The following is a 12,277-nucleotide window of genomic DNA, read 5'->3' on the forward strand; positions in this document are numbered from 1 at the left end:
ATTTTTGTGTTTTTTGTTACTATACTCAAACTTATCTAGTATGTAATAAATTAGCAAGGTTATAGTTGCTTTGTAGCTTTAATATGGGGCTATATATATAGAAAGAGCATATGGTATTATTACGGTTAGTGGGGAAGGAGGAAGATGTATGTACGTACTCCCTTGGTCGTCTTTTTAGGCTATCTTATCCGTTTCTTTTGGACATAGTCGGATACTCCCATGCATCATTTTAAAACAAATAAATATATTACGAATTATGAAAAATACTTATAAAAGCAAATAAAAACACATACTACCTCCGTTTTATATTATTTGTAACGATTTGACATAAAGTTGAGAGGAAAAATTCTAATCGTTGCAAATAATATGTAACAGAGGTAGTATATCAATTCCTCCATCAATTACGAGGTTGTTAGAGCACCTCCAATGGTACACAAAAGGGACTTTGTTTGCAAATTAAAAAAAAAATTGTAAGTATGTAACTTATTTAGCTTGACCAATACCATGTTAGAGGACCAACTCAACCAAAAGGTTAAACTAATGGTTGAGGCCTATGAATATGTTTTATACTTTATCACTGTCTTGTATTTTGTCACAAAATTATACGACCTACAATATTTCCACAAAATTTTAAACAATTGTCAGATATTCCGAAAAGGATTTTTTGTGAAAAACTACCTTTTAAATTCCAGATTTTGCGAAAAACTACCCTAAAAACAAAATGTTATAATTAACTACCTTATAAAATATAAAATGTTGTAAATGACTACCTTCTACCGAAATGACACATTTGACTTTTATTTTCCGACGTTGAACATGTCAAGTGTCACGTGACCCTTTAATGGCTTAATTCCCCTCTTTTGATTCTCATGTCTGTCATGGAAGCTCACTACTTCACTCTCTACTCTCTATTATGATTTATCAATCAAAATAGTAAACCTTTTTCTAGCAAAGACTGTTATTATCAAGACGTTTTATAGCCGCGTTCGTTTTTATTTTGTTTTTTCTATCTCTTCTCTCTTTTATTTTTTTTATTTTTTTTTTATTTTTTTTTTTCGCCTCCCTTTTGTTTATTACTCCATTATTATTACTTTTTATTGTTCTATAAGCTATACTACTAAAAGCTAGTATTATTGTGGAAATTTATAGTTAGACTGACCCGTTGACGATTTAAGAATATGAAATGTGTAATTTTTTTTGTGGAAATTTAAAGTTAGACTAATTTGTTGACGATTCAAGAATATGAAATGTGTAGTCTTCTTGTGAAAATTTAAAGTTAAACTGAACCGCTGACTATTCAAGAATATAAAACGAGTAATCTTGTGGAAATATAAAATTAGATAGATCCATTGACGATTCAAGAATATAAAATGTGTAATCTTTGGTGAAAATTTAAAGTTAGACAAACCTTTTAGACCTATAGTAGGTTTGCTTTACAATAAAGTGAGATATAATGTTGAAACTTTAATTTAATTATTCAAAGGTTTTGTAAAAAAAATATATTCAAGGGTATACCAATATAACATTAAATCATTAAAAAAAATAATAGAGATCTATTAGGATATTTAGGAAATATCATATATTTAGGAAATATTTTATCTTCTCTGTTTCCATGTTTATCTAGGACTAGGATTCTAGAGATCTTTTGTATTATATATTTCGTGCTTTTCCATCAATAAAAGCTAAGCAATTTCTGCCCAATTCTACCTAATTCTACATGGTATCAGAGCAAAGTTTCTAATCAATAGCATTTAATGGCAGGTGATGATGTTCCACCGCCACCCCCACCACCGACCGAAATAAAACCAAATTCCCCTTATAGATCAAAAGGAGACGTGTGGAGTATGAAATAGTTATATCACCGTAGTGTGAGACCAAATTAGATTATTTTTTTTGTAGAACATCCATATTAAAAAACTACATTGATAAAATTTTACAATCAATAACTATATATTAAAAGAGAAACAAGGAGTGGCACATATCATCTCCTGGTTTTTTTTTTTTTTTTTTTTTTTTTTTAATTTTTTTTAGAGAAGTACTTAATACTTACTATACAATAATACAAATATTTCTTTTCTTATTTGGTAAGTGTATTCCATTTATACACATTCAACCGATCAACAAAGATATTATTCTTTTATACAATACTATGCAATAACATTTATTTTTTTTATTTATAACTTTGTGATATAATCTTTTTTTTTTTTTTTTTTTCAGTCATGCTTATATTTCTCCCTTTGTCTTCTTTAGTGTGATATATATTCTTTTTAAATTTAGTAATTACATAACTTTCATCCTATTTTGCAACTAAATAGTAGTATTAAACTAATGATAAATATTAAAAATTAATGTGCATGACACGGGATCTAACCTAGTGGCTACAATAATTTGATGGCCACTATAACTTTTAAATTATGACCGTATACTAGTAGAAAAACACAAATGGGCACCGAGTTAGTGGCACCGGTTCTTTAAAAACGGTTCTCAACAACCAGGCTTCGAAATCCCCCGTCAATTTGAGCGTCTCTGTCATTCTCAACAACCATCATCGCCGCCGCCATCTATCTCTCATATGCTTCTCTCTCTTACCTCCTCTCTCCTCAAACTCGCAGTCACATGCATGAAGCCACCGCCGGTCAAATCTCGAAGTCACCGCCGGCCTGATCCCTTATCCACCGCCGCTTTCCCTTTCCTTTTTTCTCTCATTCGATATTCTTCTCCATAACTGCCCGCAAGCAACTCCATCGATGGCTAGGGATTTCTGAAACAATTTAAATTCAATTTATGCAATTTATCTCCTTTTTGATTCAGTTTTTTTTGAAATTTCACAATTAATCCTGCTTTCTTTTTCATATTCTGTAACTTGATGTTTAAATTTCAATTTTTACCGATTTATTGATTATATTTTTGTGCTAATTTTTATTCTTTGGAATTTTTTTTTCAATCCATTTTTTCTTCATTTGGGCGATTTCTTCCTCTGTAACGATTCTGGGTCAAGGCTAGTTTTCTGATTTGTGTTAAATTTGATTTTGGTTTATGTTCATTAATTTAGTGTTTATGTTTGTTATAATCTAAATCTGGGTATTACTGAATTCTGGGTTATAAATACTTTGAAGATTTTCGTTTAATTTTTATTAATGGGAGATGGGTTTCAGGTGTCGTTTGGTTGCTATGGAAATTTACTTCCCATAGGAATTTGTATTTCATGGGAATTAAATTCCTACGTCAAAATCATGGGAATTGTATAAAGTTGTTTGGTTGGCACGAGAGAAGTTGCAAATTATGGGAAATTTGACTTAGGTAATTAACTTCCCATGTTTTATGGGAAGTCACACTTTCCATGAATTTGCAAATCCCTCATTTACACTTTTTATTGTCAACTAAAAAACTCATGCATTTTCAAATTCCCATGATCTTTCACTTCCCAGTTTTCTTTGTGTAACCAAATAACCAGACAGTTATTAAAGTTGTCAGCATCCGAGTAATAATTTGGCTTTATTTATCATTATATTGCTTGTATGGAATCACTGTGTAACCACTTTCTTTTGTTTTATTGAATTTTAGTTATAATGGGTTTTCTCTTCAATGCACACTTCTTAGTCTTCAGAAATTTCTTTTTTTAATCCTCGTATTTTCCCTATCATGTATATCCGTCCGTTATTGTAGAACCCGAACTTTGAGTCCCTATATATAAATTTAGAGAAAATACAGGTCCAATTTTATATAGGAATCTATAACCCTTAATAAAAGTGGGAAGTTAGTAACAGTGTTTTTGGGGTTATTACAGTTACACCCCCGAATTCAATGGATTGACGAAATTACCCCTCGTGCTTTTGCATTGCTTTTTTTTTTTTGCCACCTGTATAGGAGAGTACAGGTGTTGTGTTTTGGCTGCCAGCTAAGGCTTGTGTTTTGGCTGCCAGTTAAGGCATTGTTTCCGTGTATTTCATTACAGGAGATGTCATTGAGGCTCGATTTGGGTTTGGTTTGGTTTTGTGTTTCCGTTGCTGATGAGGCTTGGAAGGGAATTCGGTTTGATTGCTGCTATGGTTGAGATTGGGTGGTATGGTTTCAATTCCTTTTTTTGCACTGTTGCCTTTGATTTGTAGATATGGCTTCCCCCTTACTTCTAAAAGACCCTCCTTAACCCAAGCGGACTTTATCATTAGGAAGCTGAAGGGTAAACTCTCCTCCCGGAAAAGTAAGTGCCTTTCTAAGGCTGGCAGAGCTACCCTTATAAGGTCTTGCCTCTCCCCCATTGCAAATCATGCAATGCAAGTCCTATTCCTCCCAAAAAAGGCCCTTAAGCAAATTGACTAAGCTTGCTCCCATTTCTTCTGGAATTCCTCCTCTGAATCTCCCAAAACTCACCTCTTAGCTTGGGAAAAGCTGTGTGCTCCCTCTTCTATAGGGGGCCTGGGTTTCAGATCTGCTACCCTTGCGAATACTGTACACATGATGAAACTATGCTGGAAGACTCATTCCATAACCAACCTAGCAACATCTCTTCTCCATGAAAAATATATTGAGGGTAAGGAAACTCCTACTAAATTTCAGCTTGGCTCTCATATATGGCAAGATATTGGCAAAGCATGGAACCATTTCCAAAGCCACCCCAAATGGGCCATAGGAGATGGAACTAGGATCAAATTTTGGCAGGATAACTGGCTAGGGCCTGATCCATTAGAAATTTGATCCAGGACCCTCTCCTCCACAATGAATTGGATATGACCCATCAACTAGCATCAGCCGTGCTGGAAGAACCACTAGCACCACTGGCAGACCCACCAGTAGCGCTGGCAGAAGCAGCAGCAACACTGGTAGAAGCTGCAGCTGTGGTGGCAAAGGCAGCAGGAGTGGTAGCAAGGTGAAGGGCAGCAGTAGCATATGCGGAGGAAGCAGCAGTAGAAGAAGAGGAAAGAACAGTATCGACAGAAGCAATAACAGCCACAGCAGGGCTGCGATGTGGGATGTGAGCCACAGTAGGGCTGCGGTGTGGGCTGTCCGTGGCCTCGGTGTCAAGAGAAGACTCACCAATTGCCAGAACATGCTCAAGGTCGTCTAAGAAATCAACATCAACACCATTGGTACCATCATTGCTTGTATCAGTAGAGGTGCAACTAGTGACAAACGAAAAATTTGTTCTCATGAAATTTAACATCTCTTGACACAAAAATTTCACCCGAGTCTAGATCATATAGCTTCCAACCCTTCTTGCCATGACGGTAACCTACAAACACACACTTTCGACTTCAAGGTACAAATTTATCACCCTTATCCCTTTGAGTATGAGCAAAACAAGATTATGAGCAAAGCAAAGACAACCAAAGACTCGCATTTCATCAAAAGAAGGTTCTTTGCCAAACAAGACATCATATGGTGTCTTATTGCCTGGTACACGAGAGGGAGTACGATTAATCAAATACATGGAATCAAGAACACATTCACCCCACAAAGTAATTGGCAAATTGCCTTCAAACAATATTGCACGAGCCGCATTTAACATATGTTGGTGTTGTGCTCAACCCAGCCATTTTGTTGTGGAGTACCAACACACGAAGTTTGAAATAAAATGCCACGTTCATCAAAATAAGGAAGCATGTGTTTAAATTCTGTACCATTGTCACTCTGAACACACTTCACAGACACTTCAAATTGAGTTTTAAACATAGCAAAAAAGCAGAAAGAGGAATAGACCTCGGTTTTGTTATTCAACAGATATACCAAAACACCTCTTGAAAAATCATCGACAATAGTCAGAAAATAATGAGCACCACATGTAGACGGAGTCTTATACGACCCCCACAAATCACCATGAATCAATTCAAAAATGCAACTAGCACAACTATCACTTGTAGGAAAGCTATCACGAGTTTGTTTAGCGTGAGGACAAATTTCACATGCCTTATCTAAATATTGACTATGAGAACTACCTCGAATAGCAGGAAGTAACTTGACAATTCTTTCTGACGGATGCCCCAAACGGCGATGCCATAATTCAAATGTAGAGACCTCCGGATCTGTGACCGCACATACTTTTCGAAGATGCCGGAAGTAGTAGAGTCCATCTATTCGTTCACCGCCTCCAATCAGGCTCCCCGAATTTTGATCCTGTATGGCACATAAAGAATTAGTGAATCGTACATAATAGTGAGTGTCATCAATCAATTTAGACACCGAAATCAAATTGCAATTTAATTTAGGAACAAATAGGACGTGTTCAAGAATAATTCCATCTGTCAAGAAAACACGACCCTCCTTTGTTGCAATTGCTTGAGCACCATCGGGGAGACCAACGGGGCATGGGAAAATCGATTTAGTATCAATTAGAGAAGACTCGTCACCAGTCACATGATGAGAGGCACCCGTGTCAATAATCCAATATAGTGAAAAATAATCACCCATCCTCGTGTCTGACGAACAATGAGTGTTAACAGTAGAGGAAGTTGCTGCCGTAGCGTGAGCAAGGACAACAGCAGGTGACAGAATAGCAGTAGCAGTAGTATGAGTAAGAGCGGTAGGGGAAGAAGTAGATGACGGGGCAGCAGCAGCCTTACCGTTTCCTTGGCTGCCGTATTTGGTCAGCCACCATTCGGGTAGCCCATGAACAAGAAAACAACCATCATAATCGTGTCCCGTACGATTACAATGGGTGAAATATAAATTCGATTTCTATCGTCGCTTATGTAGAAAGGTACTAGGGGACAAATTAGCAGTGTGATCGGATTTAATAGAAGAAGACATAGTGTTATATTGATCAGGTATGGTAGTAGAAGCAGTAGAATTGCAACCCACGCAGTGCAAATATGCAGAACCAACAAACTACAATGCGAAAGAAAACAAAAATGTAACTTTGGGAACAGGAATTAGAAATTGGTAGTGGAGATTAAGGAATTAGAAAAAATCGAACCAGAAAGAAAGAAATAGAAATTGATTTAAGAGATTAGAACTTAGAATTTGAGATTGATAATGAGGATTAGAAAAAAAAAAATTAGAATTTTAGGGTTTAGATTGATTTTTGCTCCGATACCATGTCAAATTAGAGAAGATGAATATAGTGAATGATTTTCCGTATGTTGTATTACGTTATGCACAAAGTAAATATACAACCTAAGAGTGGAGATTAGGGCTTATACGGTGGCCCAATTCTATATACATTGTATGGCTTAACAGTATAACACACTATTAACTCAAATTAAGAAAATTTAATAATCAAAGGAAAAAAGGGAGTATGGAAAAGATGTCGAAATCAAATTATAAATAAAGATGAGGGGGAGAGAAATTGAAAGAAGAACTTTTAAATATTATATCCAATGATTCAATGTACAATACACTAATATAAGTAGCAACATCTTCACCTATGATGAAACTGCATGGAGAGGGGATCAACTAGGCCTTTACATCCTATGAAAGTGCAATTGCAAACTCTTGCTCCGTGTCATATGCTGCCAAAAGGAACGGAATTAGTTACTAGTTCCTACCTAAAGTGTGAATTAAAAACGGGTATGTAATTATATACTTCATCGTTCTTTTTTACTTGATCCGCTTTGACTTTAATACTATTCACCACTTCTCATTTGACCGTCTTTTATGAATAATATATAAGAAAAAACATATTCATGTTGGATCTTTTTGAATTCGTCTCAATAAGTACTATCATTATATATAACTTTTATAATTTTTACTTATGGAGAATTAAAGGTACGGAATTAGTTACTTGTTCCTACCTAAAGTGTGAATTAAAAACGGGTATGTAATTATATACTTCATCCGTTCTTTTTTACTTGATCCGCTTCGACTTGTACGAGTTGTACGGGTTGAATAAAAATATCAATTAACTTGAAGGTTTATTTGTGTTGATGAAAGATTTTATGTATTCCTAGGTGCAAGATGTACATATTTTTGGACATCATAAATAGGAATAATGAATGATTTGTGAATGGAATGTAAAGCTTTTTTTGTTCAAATAAATTTCATTATTTATGTTATAGAATTAGTACAAAACGAGATGTACAAAGTAAATCTCCTACAATAGAATTTGTTATATACACCCGGGTGTACCGTACACCCAACTAACCTAAGGTTAGGTTTTTTTTTTTTTTTAATTTTTTTTATTTGATGATAAAATGAAAAACAATTACCACAATGTGAACAAATACTCATTGATGTACAGTACACCTGGGTGTATATTTTTATATAACAACCTCTCCTCCTATAAAAATAGACGAGTATATAAGAGTATAGCATTCTAGTTATGACGTGAGATTAAGTAATTTTGTAGTAGATTAGGGCATTCTCATTATAAAAGAAGATGGGCCAATTGTAATTGATGTTTGCTCATGTATTACACATAAAATGTAAAGTAACAAACTTTGACAATGAACAATCTAATAATGAAGATGGTACATAAATAAAATCATGCTTAATGCAATCAAATCAACCAAAGCAATACTCGTACATTATTATTGAACAGCCGGGAAACAAACATGGCCGGAGTAGTGAGACTATCATACATTGTCGATCAAATTTGATTCATTTATAGTGTTTTTTGACCTTTCCGGATAACACATCATTATTGATTTCCTCCTTAGCCAACCAATAAGCTTCCATATGAATCGCGAAAAATGTCCCACGAGTATAGTTCCCATTAACCCTAGCCAAGCTACGAGAGAAAACTCTAATGCAGTCCAAATTCCGCCATCTCCATAAGTTAGATTGGATACCGAGAACTTGTATGTCAATGTTGTTGCCGTGACAGAAATCCATAGGATTATCCTTAAAACAGTTAATAAATATCGATTGCAAGGAAGGCCGCTTATAAGGAAAAGGATGACACTTAACGATGATATTAGCCCTATCGTGTTAGTAACTAGTACATTATTGTAATCAAAATGACGACCATATGACCATACAGAAGTACCTGCATATGCGGTGTGGTCCTTATGTAATCCTAAATTTTTTATATCTTGTTGGCTAGTATATGTTTTTGAATCCTGCCAAACGCCTCCTGGGGGATTAATTCCAACTTGGAAAGCCATGGTTGCGATCAAGGATGCCACCACCATTAGAGATGTGCGATGGTCCTCCAACCAAGCACGCTCTTTTGTCGTTTTCAGTGCTTCCTTTGCGGGTAACACATTTGCACGATCAAGGAGTTTCCATATCTTTGTATCTTGTATCGAATCCCTCCGACTTTTCTTATGAGTATCCACAACTGTCAATCCATTTTTGTTAATCGCATTCTGTTTAATCTTTGGATGTACTATTAAAATTTCTACCATCTGCATATTATCAAATTGAAGAATAAAAGTGTAAGTTATGTAATAATCTGTTACAATATCAACATCTCATGACAATTTTGTTCATTACATATTGATAGAGTATAAACATATTCTTGGACTTAACTATAAATTTAAGCATTTAGTTGACAACTATAGTTGAGTTGATTCTCTTACATAGGGTATAACTTTATGCTACATTGACTCTACTACTTTATTATTATTTATAACTTAAATGATGAGAGCCTTTAGAAAGAAAAATTAGATTAACACAAAATTAATTATGCACACATTGACCCATAATTATAACTCAAATGACGAGAGTCTTTAGAAAGAAAAATTAGATGAACACAAAATTAATTTTGCACATTGACCCATAATTAAGTAAAAGAAAAAAAATTATAAACTAAAAAAAAAAAAAAATAAAAAAAAAGAGAATCAATACTCTAAGAGCATCTCCAATAATAGTTTAATTATAAGAACTTGCTTGCAATATAATAATACCTAGCTACATGCTTATTATTGAAGAACGGAAAATTAAGCTACATGCAAGCTACTATAGCCCAAACAAGCTACATACTTAAATGAAAAAAAAGGATTTATAAACTCCACTCCTATTGTAACATGGAAGTTAGTTATTGTTACAGTTAGTTGGTCAATTAGTTAGATAAGATCATGCTCCTAATTATTAGCTTTAGGCTGTTATTCCATATTCTATTTATATTTCGGAGCTGAATCAAACTTGTATTGTCGTATATTACCCCCTCTTGTCTGTAATGAGGCCTATCATAAGATCCTATCTCTTACTGGCTCTTTGCCTATTATTCCTGAAATTGGTGATGTCCCAGCTGCTATTATAAACTATGTATTAAATAATTTTAAGTAATTAGCATAGCCTCCTTTCCGTTTAATAAAAATAAATAAATAAATAAATAAATAAATAAATAAATAAAGAAGGCTATTTATTATATTCATGCATCTTTGTATTCTCATTGAGTAGAACAGTGTGTGCAAGTAAATAAAATTAGTTTTGTTTCTCTATTAATATTATTCTTCCGCTTTAGTATTAGCTTTAACAATGGCAGCATCAAAGAGGATAATCGATCTCTTTGACCTACAACTTTGATTTTTATTATTTTTAATTTTTTAGGGGCGTGTTACCCTTTGTTACTTCACGGGCCCGTCCTTGCCCCTATCTTCTAATTAAAGCTGCGATGAGTCTATCAAAGTCTAGATCATCGAGGAAGCCCCAGTTAATCAATTTGATAAACAAATTTGTTTATCAAATGGCAAAATGGTAAATCCCTACTTTGATAAACAACATAAATCCCTACTTTGAATTTTCCAATATGGTGTGTAATATAGTAACAGTAGTTAACACTTAAAACTTTGTTTGGATAAGAAAATAAAAATAAAAAGACTATTTAACACTTAACACTTGTTTATTTTCATATTACCTCTGGTTGTTTGGCAGCCACAGCTAGGTGCAAGACGGTATTACCAAGAGCATCATCGAAGTTAAACAACTCACCATCATCCATCGTTTTTACCAAAAACCTCAAAGCCTCTGGTTGTTTATGTTTCACACACAAATGCAACACACTTTCACCACCCATAGTTCGCTCCCGAGCAGCTTGTGGCTCTACTTTAAGAAGAGCTTTAAGTACGGCAATTTGACCATTTATGGCGGCTACGTGAACAGGCGTCTTACCCTCTTGGTCATGTGTGTAGCAAATGCTCGAATTCACGTCTAGCAAGGTTTCGACGATTTGCAAGTGCCCTTCAGCACAGGCAATGTGTAGGGGTGACGATCTTTTTATTTGATCGACCACCTCTACTAGTTTTGGCTTTTTTTCTATTATCTTCTTAGTAAAATTTACATGCCCAAAATTTGCTGCTACATGTAATGGTGACTGCATATATCTTCCTGAATTTTCGATGATGCATCGATCAAGGATATGTGGGTCTTCTTCGAGCAAGTTGAGCAATGAAGGTTCGTCTCCCTTGAGTGCTGCATCATATAGCTTTGTTGTAGCATCCATATTTTGTGTGGTGTATTATAGGAAGTATTTTGAATTTTTCATGCAATGCTAAGTTTACTTGCAATTGTTCACGCCCTTACTCTATCTATTTTATAACCTTTATTTATGGGTAAGAAAAAAAGAATGTTGGATCAATGAATATAGATCTTTTTATTCTCATGTTTTTCATGGAAGCTCACTACTTCACTCTCTAGTCTCTATTATGAATTTTCAATCCAAATAGCAAACCTTTTTATAGCAAAGACTATTATTATCAAGACTTTTTATAGCCGCCTCCGTTTTTATTTTGTTTTTTCTATCTTCTCTCTTTTTTTAGACGCCTCCCTTTTGTTTATTACTCCATTTATATTACTTTTTGTTGTTCTATAAGCTATACTACTAAACGCTAGTCTTATTGTGGAAATTTATAGTTAGATTGACCCGTTGACTATTAAGAACATGAAATGAGTAATCTTCTTGTGGAAATTTAAAGTAGACTAACCCGTGGCCATTGATGATTCAAGAATATGAAATGTGTAGTCTTCTTGTGAAAATTTAAAGTTAGACTGAACCGTTGACTATTCAAGAATATGAAATGTGTAGTCTTTTGTGGAAATATAAAAGTTAGACTGACCCGTTGACAATTCAAGAATATAAAATGTGTAGTCTTCTAGTGGAAATTTAAAGTTAGACTGACCCATTGACAATTCAACAATATGAAATTTAAAATGGGATTTCCCCGTTCTCTCTCCCGATTGAGATAGATTGATCCATTGACATTTTTTAAGCTTAATTTTTTTGATAGTCCTATTTCGGGAGGGAAAAATAAGCTTAAACATATACCAATTAATGACCTGATATCAATATCATATAGGAGTGTTGTACAATATAGACCTGGTCTAATTGATAAACATGCAGCATTGAAAGATAATCTAATGACAAAGAAGTACAATAAATGAAAAAAATAAAATGCCAGTA

General features: G+C 34.3%; 1 protein-coding gene across 1 annotated transcript; it reads right to left on the minus strand.

Annotated features, from left to right (window-relative positions):
- Nucleotides 1–8,287: 8,287 nt before the first annotated feature.
- LOC110705547 (ankyrin repeat-containing protein At2g01680-like) lies at nt 8,288–11,878 on the minus strand. The gene is made up of 2 exons (XM_021883438.1): nt 10,736–11,878; nt 8,288–9,281 (listed from the first exon to the last, which is right to left on the minus strand). Exons 1-2 carry the CDS (start codon nt 11,318–11,320, stop codon nt 8,508–8,510), a joined length of 1,359 nt encoding a protein of 452 aa, XP_021739130.1. The 5' UTR covers nt 11,321–11,878; the 3' UTR covers nt 8,288–8,507.
- Between the last annotated feature and the right edge of the window lie 399 nt (nt 11,879–12,277).

Source organism: Chenopodium quinoa, unplaced genomic scaffold, assembly GCF_001683475.1.
Source record: "Chenopodium quinoa cultivar QQ74 unplaced genomic scaffold, ASM168347v1, whole genome shotgun sequence".
NCBI classification, from domain to species: Eukaryota; Viridiplantae; Streptophyta; class Magnoliopsida; order Caryophyllales; family Amaranthaceae; genus Chenopodium; species Chenopodium quinoa.

What these genes read in the sequence shown, in the direction of transcription:
- LOC110705547 (XM_021883438.1), bottom strand. Translation starts at nt 11,320, where the DNA reads ATGGATGCTACAACAAAGCTATATGATGCAGCACTCAAGGGAGACGAA. An exon ending in TGGCTGCCAAACAACCAGAG is followed by an intron (nt 9,282 to 10,735) that starts GTAATATGAAAA and finishes GATAATATGCAG; the next exon opens with ATGGTAGAAATTTTAATAGT.